Genomic DNA, 24,879 nt, shown 5'->3' on the forward strand with positions numbered 1-24,879 from the left:
TCCTGCCCCTCCACCTACGTGCACTCCGCCCGGTATATATTTCAGTTGGATAACGCCGGTATTGATCTCTAGAAGAGGCGGTTTTTTGCAGCGAGATCTTGAAGTCGTCTGGTTGTGAGGGACTATAAGCTGTGTTGACCACGTGCGAGTATAGTTCTGGTTGTGGGCGCAAGCTGTTAACCAACATAACAAAACAAAAAAAAATTGATAGGTGACTGGCACCCCCCACTTCCATGTTCCTTTGTGCCAAGGCCTACTCCGCCCACGGTAGAAGGGCCTCTACCAAGAAGAGTTCGATTCTACTGCCCTATCCTGTAGTACTTTTCTAACCGGTTAGAAGATATCTCGAAACTATGGCTGCGGAGTTGTGCTGTAGGCCGCTCTCAAAAAAAAAAATGTAAATATTGTTGAATGTTTCGTTGTTTTGACGTCTTCAAGGTTTAATACCATTAAACTTAAGCAATGTGTATGATTTTATAAGTTTTATTGTTTAAGGCTTAAGAATGAGTTTTATTTTTGTTTTTTTGAAACGAATTTTTGAAAGTATGATAAAAGTATTATCATTTAGTAAACGCACCTTTACAAATACTTTAAACATTAACATTAAAACTAATACTGGTAGCACTTTATCAGTCGATTTGGATCCAAAGTGGGACATTAAAAACGTGAAAGAAATCGTGGCTCCTCAGCTAGGATTCGCTCCTGAGGAATTGAAGATAATTTTTGCAGGAAAGGAACTTCATGATTCTACAGTGATCGAAGTAAGTATACAAATGCCATATACCATGAAATATCTTGGTTGAAGTTTACCTAGACTTTGTGCTAGAAGTACAGGTAATTGGTTCTTATTGTGTGTCGTTTATATCGAAGTTGTAATATTCAAATTTTCAAAATTAAATATATTTTGGCTATGGAACAGTTTCACATCACAAACACATTTAACTGTGTACTAGTTTATTTTAAAAAGGAAAAGTTACGACGTAAGAATTCTACCATGTGAATTATGCACATGAAAGTTTAACTGGCCTGGCCACACAAAGCATAATAATGACAAATACAATAAACATAATAGCTGTAAGCCAAGACATGCGTAAACTAGAAAATAGCAGTCAATAAAATATCACAGAGTAAAGCCTAAGATTGATAACAATAAATAGGCATCTAAATATCATAAATACGAAGATTTACAGTGAGATTCAAAAATGTTATACCATTTACCAAAAAAGGACTGTGCAAACAGCCTCTGACGTTAAACATATGCAATTTATGCATGTCAAATACACCGAAGCAACATCTAAAGGCATAACATAGGCTGAACATAAGACAGTTAAGAATAGCCTGGTGTCTAACAAGCCCATTGACTAAACTACTACATCTCCTGAAAGTCACAAATAATTAGTGTGCATAAGCCATATAAAACTATCATTATACAAACAGTGCAACATTTAAACACAATCACAGCCCTGTGGCGATGAATAAAATTCACTAAATACATATTCAGGCATGCAAAGCAATTTATATAAAATTTAACAAATAAATTTATGAGTACGATTACTACAATGGATTACACGACTTTTGAGGCCCAGGTAAAACGAAAGCAACGGGGGTGACCCACAGAGACATATAAAGGGAACAAGTGTCTTCACAGAGCCACTCAAAAAATATGTCAAACCGGGAAAATACAGGAGGTCTTCTAGAGCATAGAACATGAATGCAGACTGAGACAGCTCGGCAAAAACCTGACCATGGCAAAGGTATGGGCAAAAGCAAGAAAAGCAATTAAACAGTTATATGAAACCTAGGAGAAAATTTCTTAACACTCCATAAAACATAGGGCAACTAGGATGCTTCCATACTCTGCATGGCCATTACTTTTCGTTCATCAGGCAAGACAATGTAATAAATATTAAATCAGCACAATAAAACTAGGTATAAGCAAATATAATTTTAAAGGCGACAGCTGAAAATAAATTTTTAATGAAGACTAGATATACCACAGCGAATTTGTTGGCATGAACGTGTATCTCAATGTGATTTGGAGATAAGTTTTGGTGCATCTGGACCATCTATATTTGAATATGCGGATTGCAATTTTTATTTTTTTTGATTTTCAGGAGTGTGACCTTGGGCAGCAGAGCATACTGCATGCTGTTAAGACACGCTCTCCTCCCAGCAGCAGCCCGGAGTCTCAGGATGTAGCCAGCGAGGGCTCGCGGCCTCTGTGTGAAACGCTGATCGACTTGCAGCTACAGGATGTCGACCGCCGTGGGCCGGTCTCTCCAGAAGGTGAGAGGGCATGACGGGCATTAGCAGCCTTATCTCTTTAACTTCAGACCATGAGTTATGATGTTTCTCGTATTTTACATTGATTTGAATTAAAATTAAGTGCTGCAATATAAAATTTCACAAAGTCTTTTCGGGAAACTTACTCTACTTTTAATTTCATGGTCTATGCTATGCACAGTTTTTACTTCAAAATTACAGATTTAATTACCTACATTTTCACAAGCGATCTAACATATAGGGAAATGTATGACCAGCAAATAAACTGAAAATTTGCTCAAAAACACTTCATATGAACCAAAATATTGACACGGTTTTCATGCAGCACTGACTAGGTGTCTGTTTAAACAAACTTATCATACACTACTACTAATCATGGAGTGAGTTAACACTGTTAAGCAACTGGACTCCCATTGCTGAGTAAACCCATTGAATATATATAATTTATAGAAGTCGCGAGCCCAGGTTAAATTGTCTGGCCAGTTTCGCAGAAGAATTGTTGTAGTAGGAAGCTCCGTCGCAGCGATCGCTTCAATCGCTGGGTATCGACAGTGCACGCCCCTAGCGGTCTTAGGGTGTACTAGGTTAACCAGCCAGTCACACTCTCATATACGGGAAGCTGGTATCAGCACCGTTCGGCGACCTTGACGATAAGTATTCCTTACCACTGCCTTTGAGAGCCATGAAACCCCGGGAGAAGATAAGTCACTGGGATCACTGTATGGAAGGATTGTGTACCCTAGTAACGTGAAAATTAGCTCCTAAGAATTTTGTATGAGACCTACAGTCAGTGTTGAGTTTAAAATATGATTTAATTTAAAAGTTAAATACCTACTCATTTTAACTTTATTTCACATTGATAATTATATCATGTCAAACATTCTGAAGGGTAAGAAATGTGCGTACACGGGTTGTCAGAATACGAGGATCAGTTCACGAGGCACATCAATATTCCGTTTTCCATTCAAAAATGAGGACAGGGAAGTTGTGAATTATAACTTGCCAATTTTGTTTTACATTATTTATCAGTTAGATACTGTGTAAAAAAATGTTGACGTGAGTATGCGAGGAAAGTCCTAATTATTTAATATGAATTAGTAAAGAATTCTTTTCTTTTATATTTTAAATATTCACGCTTTAATTACTTAAAAAAAATAATTAGATTACAACAACCACATATTTTTAATTTCATCATTTTTACTAAAACCGAGTGAACGCTATTTAATTTTCGATGTAAATTTTAATAAACGCAAAGTTTTAGCCAAGTATACCCACGTCGTCTGTTTTACATAAAATGCATTTGTTTGGCAACAAAAATTTTAAGATCGATTGCACAATGTGCTTAAGAAATAACTAAACAATTTTTTGTGAGTAGATAGACTGCAGCTGCATTAGTATTTTTTTTTGTTTATTACTTTACAATATTTAGATGTTAGTAGCTTAATGATTGCTGTCAAAAAACGTCATGTGATAAAAATTTGGCTTTTATTTGCCAGATAACATACTTCGTAAGTGGATTAGTGTAAGTAAAACATAAGTTGGAACTTTAGTTATATACAAAAATAAAAACAAAAACGTGGTGAAATTTGGTCCACACAACCACCTCAGTACTTTTTTTTAAGTAGAAGATAAAACTGTTTAAAATGCATTGAATTCTACCGTTATTACCTAAGTTGTGAACAATTTAAATTCCAAAATATTTTATTATGTATCCAGAAAAAATTAACTTAACATGGAAGACACTTATATTGAGATTCTATATGTAGGTACACGAGGTGTTGTAGACTTCTAGCCCAGTCAAAGTATATTATTTGCTCAAATTCAATCTGATGTTTAAGATTTTGTGTTACAATGGTTCAGTGGTCTGCATGGAACGTCACATCAACAGTCATGATAAATAGGAAATGATAATGTAACTGATATATTTTGGGCAAATAGATGAATCAGTACCACTTGTCGGCTATATGACTGTGTAGTAAGAATCCACCATTAAGAACAAAGTCCTCATTCTCCAAGTCCAAATTCTCCCTTGCCACCTAAAACATGTACAGGGTTGCTTTCTTGGTTTTGCATATCCCAGCTTCGTCAAAGAGAGCTAAATGAAATGGAGCCAACGCTTACTGCATTTACATACATGATCAAGTCATCCTATTTTACTTCACTTATTGTTATCCTCTGAAGAACTAACAAATGATAAATAAATGAGACTGAGGATAAGTTATATTCGAATTTGAAAAATTACCAGATCATACCGTAATTATCGTACACACCTTAAAAACACAGAAATTCCTTCGTGCAACAACAGCCTAAGTCAATTCCTTAAATTAATGCGTATAAAACAGGAAAAAAAATTATATATACATGTTCATGAACTTATACTTGTTCAAAGAATGGTTTGCAATTCCGTTTCTCAAAATTAAATAAAAACATAAATGTTTAGTTAGGATAAGTAAGATTCGAAACTAAGATTTGAATGTGAAAACAAGAAGCATAATTTTGATGTATAAAAATAAACTAGGCTATGGTGCAACATTTGGCTTGGTGCAAACATTTAAGGAGACCCTTGGTTACACCACACAACCTTCAGATTGGGGGATATGGCACCAATTTTTACCACGAGCCCCCCCCCCCCCCCCCCTTGTGTTTTTTTTGATCAGACTTGTCAATAAAAAAAATCAATAAAAAATAAACTAGACAATGGTGCAACATTCGGTTTGTTAATTTTACACTTTGTGATGGCGAGTTTTTAACTTCTATTGCATAGTAGCAGGTTCCATCTTGTACTAATCTTAGTATCACTGAGCATGCGCCACTATAGGGTGTACAAGAGCACAGTTAACACAATAAAGACACACTGTACCATAAACAAGTACATTAAATATTTCACACCCCCTCTCAATTACAAGTTCTCAGCAAGATTCACCAATAAATTTAGTCTTCTGTAGTCATTACTCATTTTCTATGACTCAAATACTTAAAGTTATCGTAACTTGAAATTGTATACATAAGTTTGCTAAAGATAAAAAAAATTATATATGTAATCACAGTTTTTTTTAATGTATATTAAAAAAATGCTCTTATTAAACTAAACCAAGATACTGTCGGCACTGTATGAATTTTTGCTTTCCCATTGGTTTAGTGAAGAAGTCTGCTATATTTCTACCAGATTCCACATACTCAATATTTATCATTTGTCTGGCTACTATATCTTTAAGAAAATGATACTTTATGTCAATGTGTTTAGATCGTCGTGTGTTCTCATAGTTGCTTGACATGTGAATTGCACCCTGGTTGTCTACTAACAATGAGCCCTGCACTCTTGTGTCTTCAACAAACTCTGATAGGAGACCTTTCATAAAAAGAAGTTCAGTTGCTGCCATGCTACATGATGTATACTCTGCTTCTGCGGTACTTAGAGCTACAACTTGTTGTTTTCTTGAGCACCAAGAAACCGGGTTGCCACAGTGTAATGTTACCATGCCACTGACACTCTTCCTATCCACCTTGTCTCCTGCCCAGTCTGCATCTGTGTAGGTAGTTATTTTTGTGTATTCATCAGGATTTCTCTTGTACACTAATTTCTTGTCCCTTGTTGCCTTCAAATACCGGAGTACTCTTTTCGCAGCGGTCCAGAGGGTTCTGTTTGGCTTATCTAGATATCTGCTAAGGAAAGATGTAGCAAAAACTATATCCGGTCTTGAAGTCTGCGATAGATAAATCAAACTGCCTTCAAGTTCCCTATATGGCACATCTATTATAGGCTCTGACTCATCTACATCTATCCTATCTTCCATTGGAGTATTGCTTCCTTTACAATCTTGAAGATTAAATTTAGCCAACATCTTATCAATGAGTTCACCTTGGCTGATTTCTATTTTATCTGTGGATATTTTTATGTCAGTTCCAAGGAAATGCTGTACACTACCCATATCTTTGGTGTTGAATTCCTTTTTCAGTTTCTGAGCAACCTCTTACATTTTGCATTTCTCTCCAAATAACAGGATATCATCAACCCATATCAGAAGCCAAACACCTTCACCCACATACAGGCATACATCGTACTTTGATCTTCTTAGACCGATGTCTTCAGCAAACTCATTGAATCTTTGATTCCAGCACCTAGGTGATTCTCTGAGACCATATAACGGTCGTTGAAGCTTCAGTACTGGTTCTCCTTTCACTCCTTCAGGTCTGTGTATGTATATATCCTTATCAAGGGTCCCATTGAGAAAAGCTGTGGGAACATCCATTTGTTTTGTGTCCCACTGTTTTTGCAGTGCACATGACAGGACTAACCTAATGGTGGACAGTTTTTCCACAGGTGCATACACATCATTTGTATTTTCTGTTTTTTTTAGTAACCTCTGGCCACCAACCTTGCCTTTTTTGTTCCATCCGATTTAGTAGTAAATACCCACTTAGTTTCAATTGGTGTTGTACCATGTGGTGGATTTTTAACTGTTGTCCACGTCATGAAACGGTCATGTGCTTCCAGTTCCTTCTCAACTGCTTTTCTCCAGTTATCACTCCTTTCCACAGCTTCTTTGTAAGACTGAGGCTCACTTCCACTTAGCAAGCAATAATTCATGTAATACAATTCAAAGTTGTCTAGATGTCTTGGTTTTGATATTTTTCTCTTTGGTTTTTTAGCATCTACCTCTTCGTTATCAAAACCATGAAAATCTTCATCTTCATTGTTGTCTTGAACATGACTTGCCTTTAGTTCAGCATCCAGTAGCCTTGATTTCACAAATTCAAGTGTAAGGTCAGTATCTAATGCTTCCAAAACAGTCACAATATTTTCATACTGATTTGGTATGGTTAACAATAAATTACACACGAGATCATCTTGTTCCAGTTTGGAACCCATTGCTTCTAAGTCCCTCACTAAACAATCGAATCTGTTGAAGTGTTCTTGTAGCGATGTGGTACACTTTAATGTCAGCAGTTTCTTGCGCACAAAAAGTTTTGACATTGCACTTATTCGTTCGAAAAAAATTCCGCAGTGACGATAACATCTGAAATGCTGTCTTCGCATCTCTCACATAATCAATGTGTCGATCTGTAACACAGTTAATAATTACATTCCTTGCTTTTCGATCCATCTCAATTGCTGTTTCCAACTCCTTACCCTCTTTACTTTTCCACGTCTCATCTTCGACAATTCCCTTGAGTCCTTTTTCCTCCAATAAGGCCAAAACACGAAACTTCCAATTTCTAAAATTTATATCTGTTAATTGAGGAAAGGGACATTCGTTTGTATTGGTCGCCATCAGCACGGTTGTTTTTCTTAGATCTTCGTAAACATCTCCCGACTCACCGCTCGCGTCAATATATATTTTTACCAATCTTCCATTTTCCGATTTTTATTTCCCTTATGCTGACATTCGTAGTCTGGGCCCATAACCTGTTAATTTTACACTTTGTGATGGCGAGTTTTTAACTTTTATTGCATAGTAGCAGGTTCCATCTTGTACTAATCTTAGTATCACTGCGCATGCGTCACTATAGGGTGTACAAGAGCACAGGGTGTACACCACACAACCTTCAGAATTGGGGGATATGGCACCATTTCTTACCACGAGCCACCCTTTCTGGTAAATGTGTGTATTTTGATCAGACTTGTCAATAAAAAATTCAATAAAAAATAAACTAGACAATGGTGCAACATTCGGCTTGGTGCAAACGTTTAAGGAGACTCTTGGTTACACCACACAACCTTCAGAATTGGGGAATATGGCACCATTTTTTAACCATGAGCCGCTGATGTGCGTCAGTTAAATACACAATTATTCTCTTAAAATTACATGAAAATTTATTCATACTTCAAACCCTTTAACAATTTATGTAAAACAATTATGGTTTAGTTTCATAAAATTTGAGATGGCTTTTGGCAGCCCAGGTCCATTGCTGTTGTCTGATTGGTTATAATAACTGAAAGGACAAAACATTATTAAATTGAAAGAAAAGTTTACAATATTAATTATTATTTATCATAAACAAAAAAGTTTACTATATTAATTATTTTTTACCACTGGCTCGACTGTGCCCTCTTGCGGAAGTTTGTGGTGCACTTACACACACACGCATGTTGCCGGTTGGGAGTTCAAATGCTAGGAGGATAGGGGTGTAGAGGGGTGGTGACATGTTGGGCTCTGTGGGATGCAGCCCGGGATGGCGTCAACATCTGTATACTTAGTCATGAAGATTCCATCCTATGAATAAATATGGCGTGGTCTCAAGTCATTCTGACAGTAATTAATTGTTATAGAGTTGTTTACCCAGAAGAGTGGTGAGTAACAGTGAAAAATATATACAGTTGGAATTTGTGGCGTCATTCAATTCCTTTGTATAGAATGGAATACCACAGAGGAAATTATGAAAAAATTTAAGTACGTTGGGTGACTCATGTCCTTCCTATGAATCTGTTAGACTTTGGGTAAATGAAATTATGTGTGGCAGAACAAGCATTGAAGATGCATGATCTCCTAGCGCCCCGATTTCAGTTTTGACCCAAATTACTCGATTAAGTCTATTATATAGTTTTAGCTGACAGACGAGTGAAAATGCACAAGTTAGCAGAGGCCAGAGGCATCTCAACTGAACTTGTTCACTTCATTTTGCATAATAAATTGCACATGAAAAAACATTTTGCAACACATTTACTCATGCCAGAGCAAAATCAAATTCACATGTGAACATCTGTTAACAATTTGAAAGTGTTTGAGAAGTATCTAGTAGAGGATTCTCACCGTTTAGTGAAAATGGACTAAACTTTGGTTCACTACACCTGGAAATGAAACAGCAGTCGGGACAGTGGATCGCACATGGCAAACCAGTTCCGATAAAGGCAAAGTGTGTTCTATCCACTGAAAAGGTGATGGTGTTAATTTTTGGGGATGCAAAAGGATTTTTCGTGATTGATTACCTCAGTGAGGAGAAAACCGTTACTAAAGAATACTGTGCATGATTTTTGAACTGATTAAAGGTAGCAATAGCAGACAAATGCTCAGGAATTGGAAAGAAAAGGAAAAAGAAAAAGAAGAAAAAAAAACCTTGTTTGACTATAACAGTATGCCAGTCATTCAAGCCGTGTCACTGAGCAAAAATTGGTTAAGCTGCAATTTGAACTCCTTTGCATCTTTCCTGTTCACCAGATCTAACTCCCTCAGAAAGCCAATTATTTCTGAAAATTAAAACTTTTCTGCCAAGGATGAAAATTTCAATCAAATTAAGTGGTCATGTAGGAAATAAAAGAGTATTTGGCAAGCCTCAAAAAAACTTGTTTGTGCGAAGCTGGCAAATCTTTATGGCAGGTGCATTGAAATTTTTGGGGACTATGTTGAAAAGAAAATTACGTTAAGTATGTTGTTTTCCTTAATGTCAGCCCAAGCAACTTATCAAACCACTCTTTTATCCATTGCATTATTAAAGTATTCGTGTACTTCTGTACTATCATCACCAGTTGCTCTTTGTCTGAGTGACGGAGATGACCTTTTTGTCGTCTGTTTAACCACGCATGCAATGGCCAGCGCAATGTCTTATGTGCAAATGTATTCTGAGGAGCCCCAGCTAGGCGTAGCGACAAGATACGGACGTGCAATTACATTTGTGTTTTATGCAATAAACCTCAATCCTACCAGCAAACCTCAATATCCTTCCACACTTACTAGAGTCCTGGGAGGGCTGACACCCTGGATTTGCTTGTCTGGTAAACTACTACTGCCGCCTCACTTACCACGTGTCAACATAATCCCCCAAGGTCACGGAGTCTCAGCAACGTCGTGCTACCACTCAGTCATTTCTACCTCGGTAATTGGCACCCGGCATCACATCTATGCCATCACCACCATGAGCCAGGAAGTAGGCACTACATAGTAAAATGAAAATTGTACTTTTGTTTTAAATAAACTTTGTAAAATTGCTACTTATGCTGTGGATAAAAGGCAAGAGTACTGTTTTTTTTTTTTTTTTTTTTTTAAATTTAGGATTGGGTTATTTTTGTTACTTGTGTTAGAATTCAAAACCCAAAATGTTATGGTACAGGGGAGAAATGGGAGGAAGTGTACTTACCTCCCTCCAAAAAAAACTAAGAAATGCTTAAAAAATCTATCATCTCCACTTTAACAAAAAGAAAGAGTTTGAAAGCAAACAGCAATCAAAGAAGTTCCACCCTCTCTCCCACCAAATTAAATTCTACGTACACTTCTGAAACGATGAGCAAATGATCTTGCATTAGTCTTTTTGCATTTTATATTTTTGAGATTGTTTTGAAGAATGTGCATATTTTAATTTTGTTATCTATTGTGTAACAACCAAGTCTGCACATGAGACCGAGCCTTAAGTATGTTGGCGCTTTGTCTGATGGCATGTGCTGGCCACATTCCTTGTCAGAAACTCTTACTGCACTGGTGTACAGGTAATGTTCTCACAGAGACAAGTCCTGAAGGGTCTCATGTACACCCTGGTGTTGTGCGCAGAGCGCGAGAAGAAGCGCGCCCACTTCTACGTGTACTGCGCGTCGCCGTGCCGGGGCTTGCGGCCGGGCAAGCTGCGTGTGCGCTGCGCCCACTGCAAGGGCGGGGCCATCGTCGTGGACCGCGACCCGCAGTGCTGGGACGACGTGCTGCAGAGGCACAGGATCACCGGCGACTGCCAGAACCAAGGATGCGTGAGTGAAGGCTCTTCCTGGTGTTGTGAGCTGCCAAATATGTATAATAATTAATACTTTTTTTAAATGCTAGTAACACGGGAAACACGAGGCCTATGATTCAGGGCAGCTATGGCTCCATGGTATGTAAACAGTCTGTAAATACAGGTGGACAACAGAGTGAATTCAGTGCAAATAAGATGATACGGTAGTTTACTTGGACGGGGCATTTGGCGACCCCAGCCACACAGTAGAAAAGTAAAACGTTCTGGAAGCTTTTGTGTAACCACGGAAGGTTCTGTGTCAGACTCTGTAAGCGAAAGTTTCCGGAAGGAACAATTGGCCTGAGACGTGGCAGAAACAGATATATAGTGACTCATAAGCTGCAGAGGGGCTTTTCTTTTGTTCAGGGACGTCAGTTAGTATGTAGAGTCCGCGAGAGACACAGGGGACCACCCTGTACCAGTGATGTGTACTACGAGTTGTAAGACTGTCTGAGACAAGAGTTGTAATTGTGCTGTAGCGTAACTTGAATTCGAATGAAGCCATTTGTATGCCTCATTCGTATTAAGTGAAATAAACAGCAAGAATATTTTTTTAGCAGTAGTTAGGTAATTGCCTTTCACTCTCCTACCTACCCACTCAGAAGTTGAGGTATCCAGTCCGCTCGGGGATACGACACTGGTTTCCCACATCACTCTTGCACTAGGTGTAGTCTGGCAAGGTTGATGGTTTTATTTGAATCTCTGTTGTGTTGGCTAATTGAAAGAAAACCTAGAAATGAAGTCTCACATTGTAGATGTAAATATCAAATTGCAATAGGCTTGTTACAGAGAAAAAAAAACATGTAAATAATATTCAGTAAAATATCAATATAAAGTACTCCACTTCTAATCAATTCTCATTATAAGTATATATTTTCAAATCCACAGAAGATGTTAACATTCAACAATGGTACAGTTATTTTTTACCAGAATTGTGGTCTTCAGTGGTGCCACGGTGGTGGAGTGGTCAGAAAACACTTGATTTCCACCAAAAGGCTCAGGATTCAGTTCCTTGCGGAGTCAAACCTGGACTGTTGGCAAGTGGCAAATGTGGCGAACGTTGCTATGGGCAGGCTGGGTTTTCTTGGGACATTCTTGTTTTCCACACCCATTCATTCCCTCGGTACACTTTTAACCACCCCCCACCCCTCATCACAATTACCTTGATGCTGACAAGACTTAAGGTGGACATTCAATGATCAGTCTCGGTAATCCATCATCTGTTCATCCGCCATGCTTTAGTCTGATCAACAAGCAGACCGGTTCAAAAACTCCGCACGTCCATCATAATACTTTTCCATTTTGATGCTTTCAATGGACTAGAAGGCTTAAATTGCAGTGAAAATTTCTCTTGTATAGGTATGCTAGATTGATGATTATGTAAGTTTAGCACTCATAAATCATTTAAGTTAATATTTTTTCGCTCCGATATTCATTTACATATTTTAAATTTACCTTATTTAATTAATTCCACTCCTGTGTCTCGGTCAAGTTTTGTATCAAACATAAATCTTAAAAATGTGTTGCAAAGCAAGTTAAAAAAATATTTAATGTAAGCACTACACAAATTGACAAAATTCAGAACATTATAAGATAATAAACGTTTCTGGGAACACCTTACAAATATTTTGGTGGTCATAATTCTGTCCATCAGTAGAAAGTTGAAGCTTGGGAAACTTTTGACAGGTGAACAGATGGAATTTTCCAGGCCCTCTGATTGGCTCGAGGTCACATGATTGACGGACAGGCGGGAAAGGGACGGAAGTGATGCGTGAGTGGTCATTGAGGTGTTGCTTATGTGAAGGTTGATGGTTCATTTCCAAAATGTCAGAATGCTGTCTTATAAGGTATAAAAGAAATAAGTAAAAAAAAACTATATCAAGTTATTTATTACTTCAGCTAATAATAACATTGAGAATATTAATGTTAACAACTGACAAAATGCATTTTATGATCTTACAATTTTTTTGTTTTTCATGATCATGTGTTAACTGATTCTTACAATTGCAGAGTGTTTCAATTTGTCTCCGCCAGATACCACTGTGTGCGCGTAGCATGGAAACTAATCAGGATTGCAATTGATATTCCGCTGCAAGTGGGAGATTTAAATTTTAGGTACTTGACTTTTAATATGCATGCTTTTTTTGTACAACTTTCCAGAAATTTTGTCGCTCCTAAAATCTGTCGCCCTGGGCAGCCGCCTGGTTTGCCCTCTTCTGCCCCCCTGTAAATATGGTCCTGTTCGTACCCAATTTCAATGTTTTGATTTTTGCTGGAACTTATTTCCCGAAACCAAAGTGCTAATGGTTGAATGTTTTAACACCATAGTTAATATTTTTTATTTCTTGTATATTATTTTATTTTAAATTTATGAGACCTAGATTTGGTTTCGAGGGGTAGAGTGGAGGTACTCTTGTAATTTGGATTTGAGAAAATTTGACACATCCTTCATCTGCAATAAATAATTTTTGTATGTTGTTATCACCAACTAATCAGTGATCTTGGAATATGTTGCAGGATGAATCTGAAGATGGCCTCAAGTTTGCAGAGTTCTTTTTCAAATGTGCAGAGCACGCCTCCCAAGGAGAGGACGACCAGGCAGTGCCGTTGTACCTCATCAAGGCCAACATTCACGATGTGCCGTGTTTAGCCTGTACGGACATCAGGTGAGATAGTAGAGTTAGTTACTCGCACCTGCTACCTACTGCAGGAAATTTCTGTTATCTTTATTTGCCAAACTTTATGAAAAGAGTCCTCTGAGAAAGAGAATTTTGTTGGGTTCAACTTGCTTGTCTCCTTCAGTAATGGTTGGAGACAAGGTCAGAGCTCTTAGAGCTAAGGTTGCCATTCAGGAACTTATCTCACATAATCAGTTGGCACCTGCTGATGGAGAGATTATTCTTACAGAGTTCACAAAGTTTTGTAAACATCCCGAGATGTTGAAAGCTGCAAAATCTTTTAATGGAAAAAAGATATCCTTGACAGGTTCATTTTAAATTTGATCAGCTAAGTGATGCAAGAAGCACATGAACAGTTAATCCTATTCTTCCAGTTTTTTAAAGGCCCCCAAACGTCACCAAAAAGGCATTGATTTTTGCTTTTGGAACCTGGTAGATTCCCTGTAAAAGCATGACTGTGAAGGAAAATTTACAACTATTAAGACTGATTCGTAATAGTTGGCATGTCTGCCACAGCTAATAAAAAAATAATCTTTGTGCAGGGCGTGTGTGTTGGCAGTGACCCAGTGCTGGTGTTCCCTTGCAATGCTGGCCACGTGACGTGCCTGGACTGCTTCCGAACGTACTGCTTGTCCCGGCTGCGCGACAGGCAGTTCTGGTCGCATCCCGAGCACGGCTACACGCTGCCGTGCCCGGCCGGCTGCGAGAATTCCTTCGTCGCGGAGGTGCACCACTTCCGGCTCCTGCCCCCAGAGCAGGTAGGTCGCAGTTCATCTGTTGGGATTGGTGTTGGGTAGAGACCTGCAAAATTCGTGGTTTCGATGGCCTTCAGGATAGAATGCACATACCCCCGTACACTCGGACAAATAACGCAAGTTCATTGGCTGCCGACTTGTAAGTCGTCTCAGCTGGTTTGTCTGTGATTTGATCCTTCTTTGGTTGAGGGTTTATAACTGGTTGAGATTCGTCCAGATGAACAGTAAGCCAATAGCAAAATTATCTAAGAGGTATATGTGTTTGCATTCCAGCCTATCACTGAATGAATCCGCGAATAATGCAGGTCTCTAGTGATGGGTGATGTTGGAAAAACTGATGCCGATCCAATTACAGGTACACTTATTCAACAGCGCCTATAACCTATACAAAACCGATTCAATACTTTTTGTAAATAATCACAGAGTGTGTCTCCAGTAATATTTTAAATAATAAGTCAGTACCGCAATAGAATTATTAATTATAAATGTTTTTGGTAGCTATATGACAAAAAAAAAGTATTTTACAGCAAAGATTTGTGCGTAGCTCAATACACATTATTTGCCTTTGGGTAATTAAAGAACACAGAATTCAAGTGTAGCTTAAATTACAGAAAAATAGGAATAAAAGATGTCTATGGAGCTATAAACAGGTAAGAAGAAAATATAGACGACACTTAAATGGTTGAAATTATTGTACGTTTTTTCATGGCTATCGGTTTTTTTAGGTATCAATTTAAAACAATTATATTGGTGATACAGAAAATTGTTAGTACATGCAGATACATTGGTACATCATTATTTAAAATGCTCGGAGCATTGGCAGTTACACAAGTTGAATAAAAAATATTGACTACAGTTTGAGTTTGACAAAAAAGTTTAACTAAGAAGTATTTTTTTTCCCATTTGGTTTAGCTATGTTATTTCTTAACCCATTTGCATCTACAAGCGTACTGGTACGCAAATGCCTAAAGGCCGATAACACCATAGGCATACTGGTACGTTAAATAGCTTAGCTGCCGGCGATGAGCTCACAGCACTATCTATGAGTCATGGAGTGAAGGTCGGATCATGTGGGAGCCTCGAGACAGCTTTAGGCGACATCTCTTTCGTTATACCACTACTATCTTATCACTTTTACGCACGTCTGCTATGCTCGACCAAGTTTGCTTGCGTGGCGAAACTCGCAGTGCTACCAATAAGGCATTTTCTTTATGTCTTTTAGTGTGCGCATAAAGCAAACTGTGGAGACATCGTGTTCTGTATAACACTTCTAACCTATCACGTCTTTTGGAGAGTGCATGACATGTTGTTTAAACATGAGTTTTAGCATTTTACTAACACAAATTGCCACATATCAATTCAAACACTGAATTCTTTTGCATAGTTGCATGTAATATTTATTCACATAACAGATGAGTGTATAAAAAAACAAAGTTATAATTAGATTACAATGCATGTGTATGTGTCAAACTTATTGCTCGAAAAATGTGATTTTATAGACATATTTCGTGCAAAATATACAGAGTAAAACATAAACCAAAAGACATGCTAAAGTATGTGTTTTATTTTTGATACGAAAATGGTTTAGACGAAATCAGTGTTTTGAAATTTCCGAACAAGTATAAATTCACAGTAAATGGTATTTATATTGTAATATTGAATGTAAAAATGGCAGCACTTAAGAGAAGCGACGTTTTTGTTTGTGGCAGAGACAATGAGGCAATGATGAGATATTTTGAACAGTTGAGTTCTGAAAGTTCGAGCATTGAAGATGAAATTGATTGTGTTGATAACAGATCAGTTGCAACAAAGGGTTCTCGTGCAGCGGATAACGAAAGAGATGATAGTTCTTCGGAGTCAGGAGAAGATAATATTGGTATGGATATTAGTGGCGGTGATGTTATTGACTGGAAATGGGAGCAAGCTCTTGCAGAATCAATGTGTCATCAATTTACCGCAGTTCCAGGCATAGCACCAAATTTGAATTTAGATAATAACTCCAGCAGGGCAACGATATTTTCGATTTACATTAATGACAATGTTGTACAGCATATTGTTGAACAATCGAATAAATATGGTTCATGTGACAGCACATTTGTTAGTACACACCTATATAATTCTGAGTGTATCTCGCTCTTGTAATATAGATAGGTATTGCATATTGTACAAAAACCTACACTTCAAAGTTACTGGAGTAAGGAAGTTGCCATAGATACACCATATTTTAGGAGTGTAATGCCTCGGCGGTGTTTTGTTTCCATGAACAAGTATTTGCACTTGGTGGATAACGAAACTTTGAACCCTGCAGATCCACTGCGCAAAATTCGCCCTATAATTACTATGGCATCAGATTCGTTTCGTGCAGTTTACACGCCATCAGGCAGCATATGCATCGATGAATCTTTAGTGAAGTGCAGGGGAAGACTACACTTTATACAGTTCAACAAGTCAAAACGTGCTAGATTCGGGATAAAGTTGTACAAACTTTGTGACTCTGCGAACTCGTATATCTGCGACTTCAAAATTTACGTTGGGAAAGACAAAACAAATGGAATTCCTGTTAGCAAAGCAATTGTGCTTGAGATGATGCAGAAGTGTGATCTGCTAAATAAAGGATATTCTTTGTACATTGACAACTGGTATAGTTCGCCAGACCTGTTCCACAGACTTTTCTCTGCAGGAACAAATGTTTGTGGAACAGTTCGTACTAATAGAAAAAATATGCCCAAGGAACTCGCCAGAGAAAAACTGAAAGTAGGGGAAGCAGTAGCTTACAGTTGCAACAACATCACATCAATAAAGTGGAAAGATAAAAGGGAGGTGTACATGTTATCCACAAAACACAAACTTGATTTCGCAGAAACGGGGAAAGTGCATCGAAAAACCAAAACTAACATTATGAAGTCTACTGCTGTTATTGATTACAACATTAAAATGAGACGTGTTGATGTAAGAGACCAAATTTTGAGCAAATTCCATGTAATGCAAGGCATAGAAACAAATTTTTTTTTAATGTTTTAGACATGATGCTGCTAAACAGTTATGTACTGTATAAACAGTTACATGGTAAAAATGACAAAACATTCCATGTATTCAAACAAAAACTGGCAGAAGAACTTCTGGCGACCTACTTCAAAGAAGATGTGGTCAAAAGACGATCTGTAATGCCTGGAGATTTGCCTACACGTCTGAGTAGCCGACATTTCCCTGAGAAACTTTCTCCATCTGCAGCAAAGGGGACTAAATATGCTAAACGTTGTGTTGTGTGCTTGGAGAAGAAGCACAGGAGAGAGTCAACATGGAAGTGTGACAGCTGCAATGTTGCTCTGTGTATTGAGCACTTCAAGCCGTACCACACACTCAAGAATTATTAGATGCCTAAAGAGATACTTTGAACTATTGTTATGAAAGAGAATTTACATGTAATGTGGTTTTTCGAACGTAATTAATTCGGTATGGAAATCATATGTATTGTTATTGATAACTTTATTTCTAATGTTTTATATGAATATTTTATTTGTTATGAAAGTGAAATTTTCTACGTTTATTTGTATGGTGTATTATTTAGAGTGGCATTTATATTGTGCATTTACGTATGTTATGTTTACACAATACTTATATAACATATATTTACTTATACTGTACATGCACATATATTTTTAGTAGGCTAATTTGTATTATTATGAGTCACATGTAGGCTATATATATATAATTGTCTTATGTAGGTATGATTTAGTACATTTTAGGAGCACTGAAAAGGGTTATATATACATATATGCAAGTATACATACCTATATAATACATGTATATACATATATATTTTGCTAACAAGTCAATTTTTTTAGAACTGATGTGATTTTCTGTACTATGTTGAAAGGTAGGCCTATATAATATTATATATGCATACAAATATTTATAAACGTGTTGCAGTGTATATAAACATATATGTGCATGCATGTAAATGCTTACATGCTAATACATATACAGAAATAAATGTATATGTGCATCAAAATGCAGATTTACACACTTGAATACTTGCAATAATAGATATGTACCCTATATGTAGGCTATGTACCGTATTGGTCCGAAAATAGGCCGACCTTTTTTGCCAGTTTTGTCAACCTTGAAATCTAGAGTCGGCCTAGAATGGGGCACTAGCCAAAATAGTATAATTAAACACATACATTTCAAGGAGAATTACTTATGGCATAAAAATGTTATCAGATATACAATTCATTGACCTAAAATTATGCCGTACTTACGTGGAATTAGTAATTTTTCCAACTTAGAAATTTAGTAAACACACTTAACGCCAATAATGTATCATATTTTAAGTTAAGTACACAGATGTGGTCAGTTGTAGTTGTAGCACATAGCTTTTAAAAGCTCGGTCTGGTTATTTTTGAACTGTATTTAACAGGCTGCGGTAATTTTATTTGCTTGTAAAATGTAGTATTTACAGTAAACAATTAGTAAAAACAGCAATTTTGCCGTAAGGTAATTTACCGTAGTATGCTTTATTTACTCTTCTACCACATGAAAATCAAAATGGCACCAGTGTTGGCAATTTGTAGTTGCGACACGAATAAACAAATACCGGTACATACCAACAGTAACAAGAACAATAAAACCTATTTGCAATATTGGCTGTTTTATGGTTGATTCATACACGTTTTACATGAAACCATTTTGGGTTTTTTATTTCAAAATTAAACGTACCGGTAAATGTTTTAACGTCACAATTTCTATGAACTTAGAAAATGTAGCCATTGCCGTGTAAAATGTTGGCACCACTACAAAAGAATTTGAAGATAAACGGAAACACAGCTTATATATATTTATATATATTGGTAAGTAAGAATAACACATTTTGTCAGTTCAATAAATACTAACTTAGTTGAAGTGTTACTGTGGTAATATGCTGCTGATAACCATTTTAGTTAGTTAAAATTTATTTTTCCCTGATTTTGAGTGTGCTGTAGAAGGGTTTGGCCTATTTTCGAGGTCGGCCTATTTTTGGACCAATACGGTATATACATATATGTATACGGTACATATATAGGTATGTACATAATGTACATAATGATATTTATGGCAAATATAATATATAAAAACATACTGTTGCATGCCCAAGTTCATTAAATTATTTTTCTTTTTGGTAAAATAATTAAAACTTAATAACTTGGGAAAACCTTGAAAATAACCCTTCAGAATATGTAGTATTGTCATAACAAAGATAAATTATTGTGAAACTTAAACCATTCATTAAATTTTTTTCAAAGAATAAAAATATAATAAAAATAGAAAATTACTTTAATAATTTTAATATATAAAAAACTTTTATAGATTCCATGGTATGTCAGGCTTTAAAGTGAGTGGATGCAAATGGGTTAAGCGAACAGATGTTACAAACACTTGTGCGATCATGATACGAGGAAAATCACTCATCACAGAAATCCAAGAAAATTGATGCAAAAAAACAGTAAAATAAAAATAGAGAAATATATACTAAATAAATCTTATATGGACTCTGAACCGTAATAAAGTATTGTAAGATAAAAGAAATTGGGAAACTGGGAAATGCATTTTATTAAATATAAAGTATTTAAGACATTTGGATCAATATCAAGGATTATTTGTTACATATAAAAGCATGTGTGGTTTTAGGTTTCAAAAAAATACTACCTATTGTAGCCTTTACCATGGTGCAAATTTCAAAAAATTTTTATATAGTTTTTCGTCAACTCAAAAGTTTATACTACGTGTATATATATTTATAAATATAAAAAAAAAAATTTGTGGACACTACAACTGTTGCATTTTTTCACAAATCACTTCCAAACTGATACATTAAATCTAGTAGTCGAAAATCTCGGTTGAGTTCATTAATATGGGCAGTATTCGACTAAAAGAGTAGAAATGGAGAAGGTTTTTGAAAAACAGAAAAATCGCTGTAACTCCCATAATATGGAAATTTCACATCCATTTGAACTTATTATAACTCTTAGGAGTAATACCAAAAACATTTGTCTAAATAAGTTTTTGATACGACCAACCATAACTGCAAGGGGTTGAAAAAACAAGGGTTGGAGGACAAAAAAAATAATAACTCCCTTCATAGGAACAACATTGAATTCTTTGCACATTTTATATTAATCTTATAATTTTTATCTAAAACTTTTGTCTGAAACAATTTTTGATAAAGACGAACCATTGCTGCAAGGGTTTTAAAAAAGGCATGGAAATAAAAAAATAAAAAAATGCATAATATCCATTCCTTTTTATTGTAAAACCTAAAAATATTATCTACAACTTTCGTCCAAAATAATTTTTATATGACCAACCTTTACTGCAAGAGATGGAAAATAACAGGGGTTGAAGACAACAATTTTTTTATCTCCCTTAATATGCACAATATTAAATCCATTCAAATTGTTTTAAAAAACAAGGGTTGGAATGAGAAAATAAATAAAACTTTTCGTCCCGGTGCACTATCGAATCCATTCTTATTTTTGTTTATCTGTCTAAATATTGACTAGACCTATTTTTAAAAGAATTTTTTTTACCCAACCATTACTGCAAGGGGTGGAATTAACAAGGTTTAAAAGTAAAAAAAAAATCATTATTTCTTTTTTAAATAGATATAGGTACTATCTATATCCATTATAATTTATTGTATGAATCCTAAACTTCATCTAAAACTCTGGCTAAAATAGTTTTTGATGAAATAAATTATTACCGTAAAAACGTGGATTAAAATTTAAAAAAAATTCAAAACTCTTTTATCATATTTGTTTGAATTTATTTTAAACCATCTTAATATTATCTTAAACCTTGGCACAAAAATTTTTTTTATATGGTCACATTATTAGTGCAAGGGATGAAAAATAGTGTTTGAAGGTCCAATTGGAATATATTATGAAATTCGTTGTAAGCTATTCAATGTTGAATTTGAAACTATTGAATGCTGGATACATTGAGTTAAAAATATTCGTAATATTTTCGCTGCATGAAAAATTAGTAAATATTTAACCAATCATTTTGTTATATTGGAGAACATAAATATGTTATGTACATTAAGTACTTAAGATGTTCCAGAAACTTATAGAACTTTACAAAATATTTTCAGAGTAAAAAGGTACTACTTCGAAATCTACCTGCGCCTGTAGGCATGCTGAAACGGATTTTCATTAATAAATTCATTCTTCATTTCTGAATAAATCTTTTTGGCTTCATACATTTTACAATTTTTTTCATTTAAATATTTGTGAATGAGTCCTATTTCGCTGTATCCATCAAATATCCAAATTATTCAATTTGAATTTGAAAATTTTTTGTTTATTTGCATGTCACTAATAATTTTTCCACCGAATTACCAACCCCCGCCCCAGTTGCAGCGAACCTTCAAAGGACACAACTCGATCGCTAGGGTGTGTGGTGACCCCGTGCTCTGTGAATGACGGTGCAGTACGCCCAGTACCAGAGGTTCGGCGCGGAGGAGTACGTCCTGCAGGCGGGCGGGGTGCTGTGCCCGCGGCCCGGCTGTGGCATGGGCATCCTGGTGGAGCCGGAGTGCAAGAAGGTCACCTGCGTCAGCGGCTGCGGGGTGAGCCGTGCCAAGAGCCGTGTCCGGTGTCGCGACTGTCGTCCGGTCTCGCGCTCGGCACCTGCTGTGGCCAGATCGATACTGCCCAGCTTGTTGACATCAAAAAAATTTTCATTTTGTATACGATAGTTTAATAAGCTCTAACCTTTCATCAGTTTAACTATTTATGTATTGATTTTTTTTAAAAACCGTTAAATAATGTCTTTTGTTAATATTATTACAGTTGTTTACATTATGAAGAAATAAAAAACTATAAACTAGTGATGAGTCAAATCCCAAATTTTCTTGAACCAATGTTTCAAATTCGAATATACCAGAGAGTGCCTCGAATGTACTGTGTTTTATTGCATAATTGTCACACATTTTTTACCAAAATTAAATTTGAAAAGTAGGGGTGGGATTTTTATGCGAAAAAAAAAAAGTTATTCATAAAAAAAATATATATCATGGAAAGTAAGTTTATTTTAAAAGTAGAGTATACAAATGCACGCCAAAAATTTAAATTAATAAGTCGTGCAACAAAAATATTTTGTTCAACTTTAAAAACAAAAAGGAAAACCGTGAGCTGAACGTAAGCTGGAACTAAAGAATAACTATTGTCGCAGTATACTTTTACTACGAAAGAGTGCGGGTTGTCAAATGTAGTTAACTCAGCATTAGACAGAGCATGCGCGTTGCATGCTATCGGCACGCTATTGATATTGATATTCGACTAAGTGCGCACTCTCTATACATAGTCAACATAACCAAACATGAATGATGCAAACTAGCGCTGGCTACCTTTTTTAAAAGTGGTACACAGTGGAGATGAAGAGGAAAAAATAAAGGCTATAACGTTTGAAAACATTTTTAAAAGAAAATTTACACATCAGTCAACTTCGTATTTCTCAACTGTTAGTTAAATAAGTAAGCTGTAATATCCAAATGCATATTAGATTGGAATTTTAAAATTTATTGTTTTATATGGGAAAACTACGTACACAAAGTGCTCAAAATCTAACAGCAGGACCAAAAACATCACGTGATGTTTATACAAGAATTTTTTCTTTTCAAATTTTGACAGCCTAAAATAATAGTGCGACGATTATGCGATAAAACACGGTACCCCTCGAATCCAAATCGAGATGTCGAGGGTCAAAAATAAAATAATGTAGAATAAATTCAAAAATCAAAATATTAACTATGGTGATGACAAATTATAACCTTTAAATGGTTGTTTCGTAGGGAATGGTAACAGGATAAGTATGAAGAAAAAAATTGACGTAAACTTCACAGGTTATCAGTGTTGAATTTTTTTATTTACTCTATTTTCTCTAATATTTTTCTTTGAACCTTTTTCCTCAAATATTGAATACTTTGAAGACTAAGGATTTGGTGGTATTTGAGTATTTGATTGACTCATTCCTAGTATAAACTTATGTAAGCCGTGCCCCAAAAAAGCCTTCCACTCCTAATATTTTGACCATATCCAAAAATATTTGTTGTTTAGAATAAGCTTTGCACCAAGCTTTTAAAACAAACCTTGTGACTAAATTTCACGTTTTTTATTAAGTGTCTATTCAGGGATTTGGTAATTATTCAAAGTTATAATATGATTGATTGCCTTTAAGGTTTTCCATAAACCTAATAGAATTCTTGGTAATGGTGTTGACATCTACAATAATTGTTGTAAGCAAACTTTAATCTTACCACGAGAGTGCTATTTATTGTTAACAATATTTCCAGTAAAAATCTTTTTGCAGATTCATGTCTCTAAAGATGTAACACAGTGATGATTTTATTTAGAGATAAAATGTGAATAATAATATGTTTAATGTGATGCCAGGAAAAATGTGTTAAAATTGTAAAATTCCCTCAGAGCACATCTCTTTTATTTACTGCAGCGAAGCGCCATTAACATCCCGGCTATGAATGACTGAAATCAATGCTACCTTACAAATATAATATCACCTTTCAAATAAAATTTTTTATTGAAATACACCATCAATCCTTTTTTCCTCCAGTCATGTAATATCTTTCTACGACAATGTACGTACTTTCTTCCCGTGGTACAGTTTCTTATTTCCTTAATCTTTTTAATCATTTTAGGCTTTGTTCAGCAACTGAAAATGATTGTATTTGTAATCAGTAATTATTGCAACGTATTTCTCACAGAAACACAAATAATGTGCACTATGTCAGTCTTCCATTAAACAACTCGTGCTGTGCAACATTGCCATGTGGTGTTCAAGTTTCGAATAAGCCACACACCATGTTTTTCCAGCACACCTTTGACGAAAAATTTGTTTGAATTATTGAGTAAATACAGTATCATTTATAAAATCTAATTATTATTTCACAATAGAAATTATTTGCAGCAGGCACTCATTATAATAAAAATTCCATTAATTACACTATGCGACATTTTAAAATTTTTGGAACAATGTTTTGATACTGTAAGGTGATTTTAAATTGTCATGCAAAAAAAACCTTTCTTCAACTTAAAATAGAAAAACAAAATCTGAAATCCGAATGCGAGCCTGAACGAATGCATAACTATCGTCCACGAGTGTGTGCGGACCATCAAATGTAGTTAACTCGACACTTGACAGAGAGCACGCGTTGCATGCAATCTGCGAGATATAGATATTCGACTGTGTGTACGCTCTATACGGGAAGCAACATAACCAAACATGAATGATACCAACTAGCGCTGGCTACATTTTTAGAAGCGGTACACTGCGGCGACGCAGACAAACAGATAAAGGTTATAACGTTAAAAAGTCTTTAAAAAAAATTTACACATCAGACAACTTCGTATTTAATTAAATAAGTAAGTGGTAATGTCCGAATAAATATTAGATTTATACTTTAAAATAGATAG

At 35.8% G+C, this 24,879-nt stretch overlaps 1 protein-coding gene across 1 annotated transcript in view; it reads left to right on the top strand.

Moving 5' to 3' along the window:
• Window positions 1-258: 258 nt before the first annotated feature.
• LOC134531798 (E3 ubiquitin-protein ligase parkin) overlaps window positions 259-24,879 on the top strand; it is a 32,828-nt gene continuing 8,207 nt past the window's right edge. The window contains exons 1-6 of the mRNA XM_063367738.1: window positions 259-761; window positions 2,115-2,286; window positions 10,764-10,954; window positions 13,495-13,643; window positions 14,215-14,413; window positions 21,879-22,016. Of these exons, the coding sequence (XP_063223808.1) occupies window positions 504-761; window positions 2,115-2,286; window positions 10,764-10,954; window positions 13,495-13,643; window positions 14,215-14,413; window positions 21,879-22,016 (1,107 nt within the window). The 5' untranslated portion in view covers window positions 259-503. The remainder of the gene's footprint in view (window positions 762-2,114; window positions 2,287-10,763; window positions 10,955-13,494; window positions 13,644-14,214; window positions 14,414-21,878; window positions 22,017-24,879) is intronic.

Source organism: Bacillus rossius, chromosome 5 (genome assembly GCF_032445375.1).
Source record: "Bacillus rossius redtenbacheri isolate Brsri chromosome 5, Brsri_v3, whole genome shotgun sequence".
Lineage (NCBI taxonomy): Eukaryota > Metazoa > Arthropoda > Insecta > Phasmatodea > Bacillidae > Bacillus > Bacillus rossius.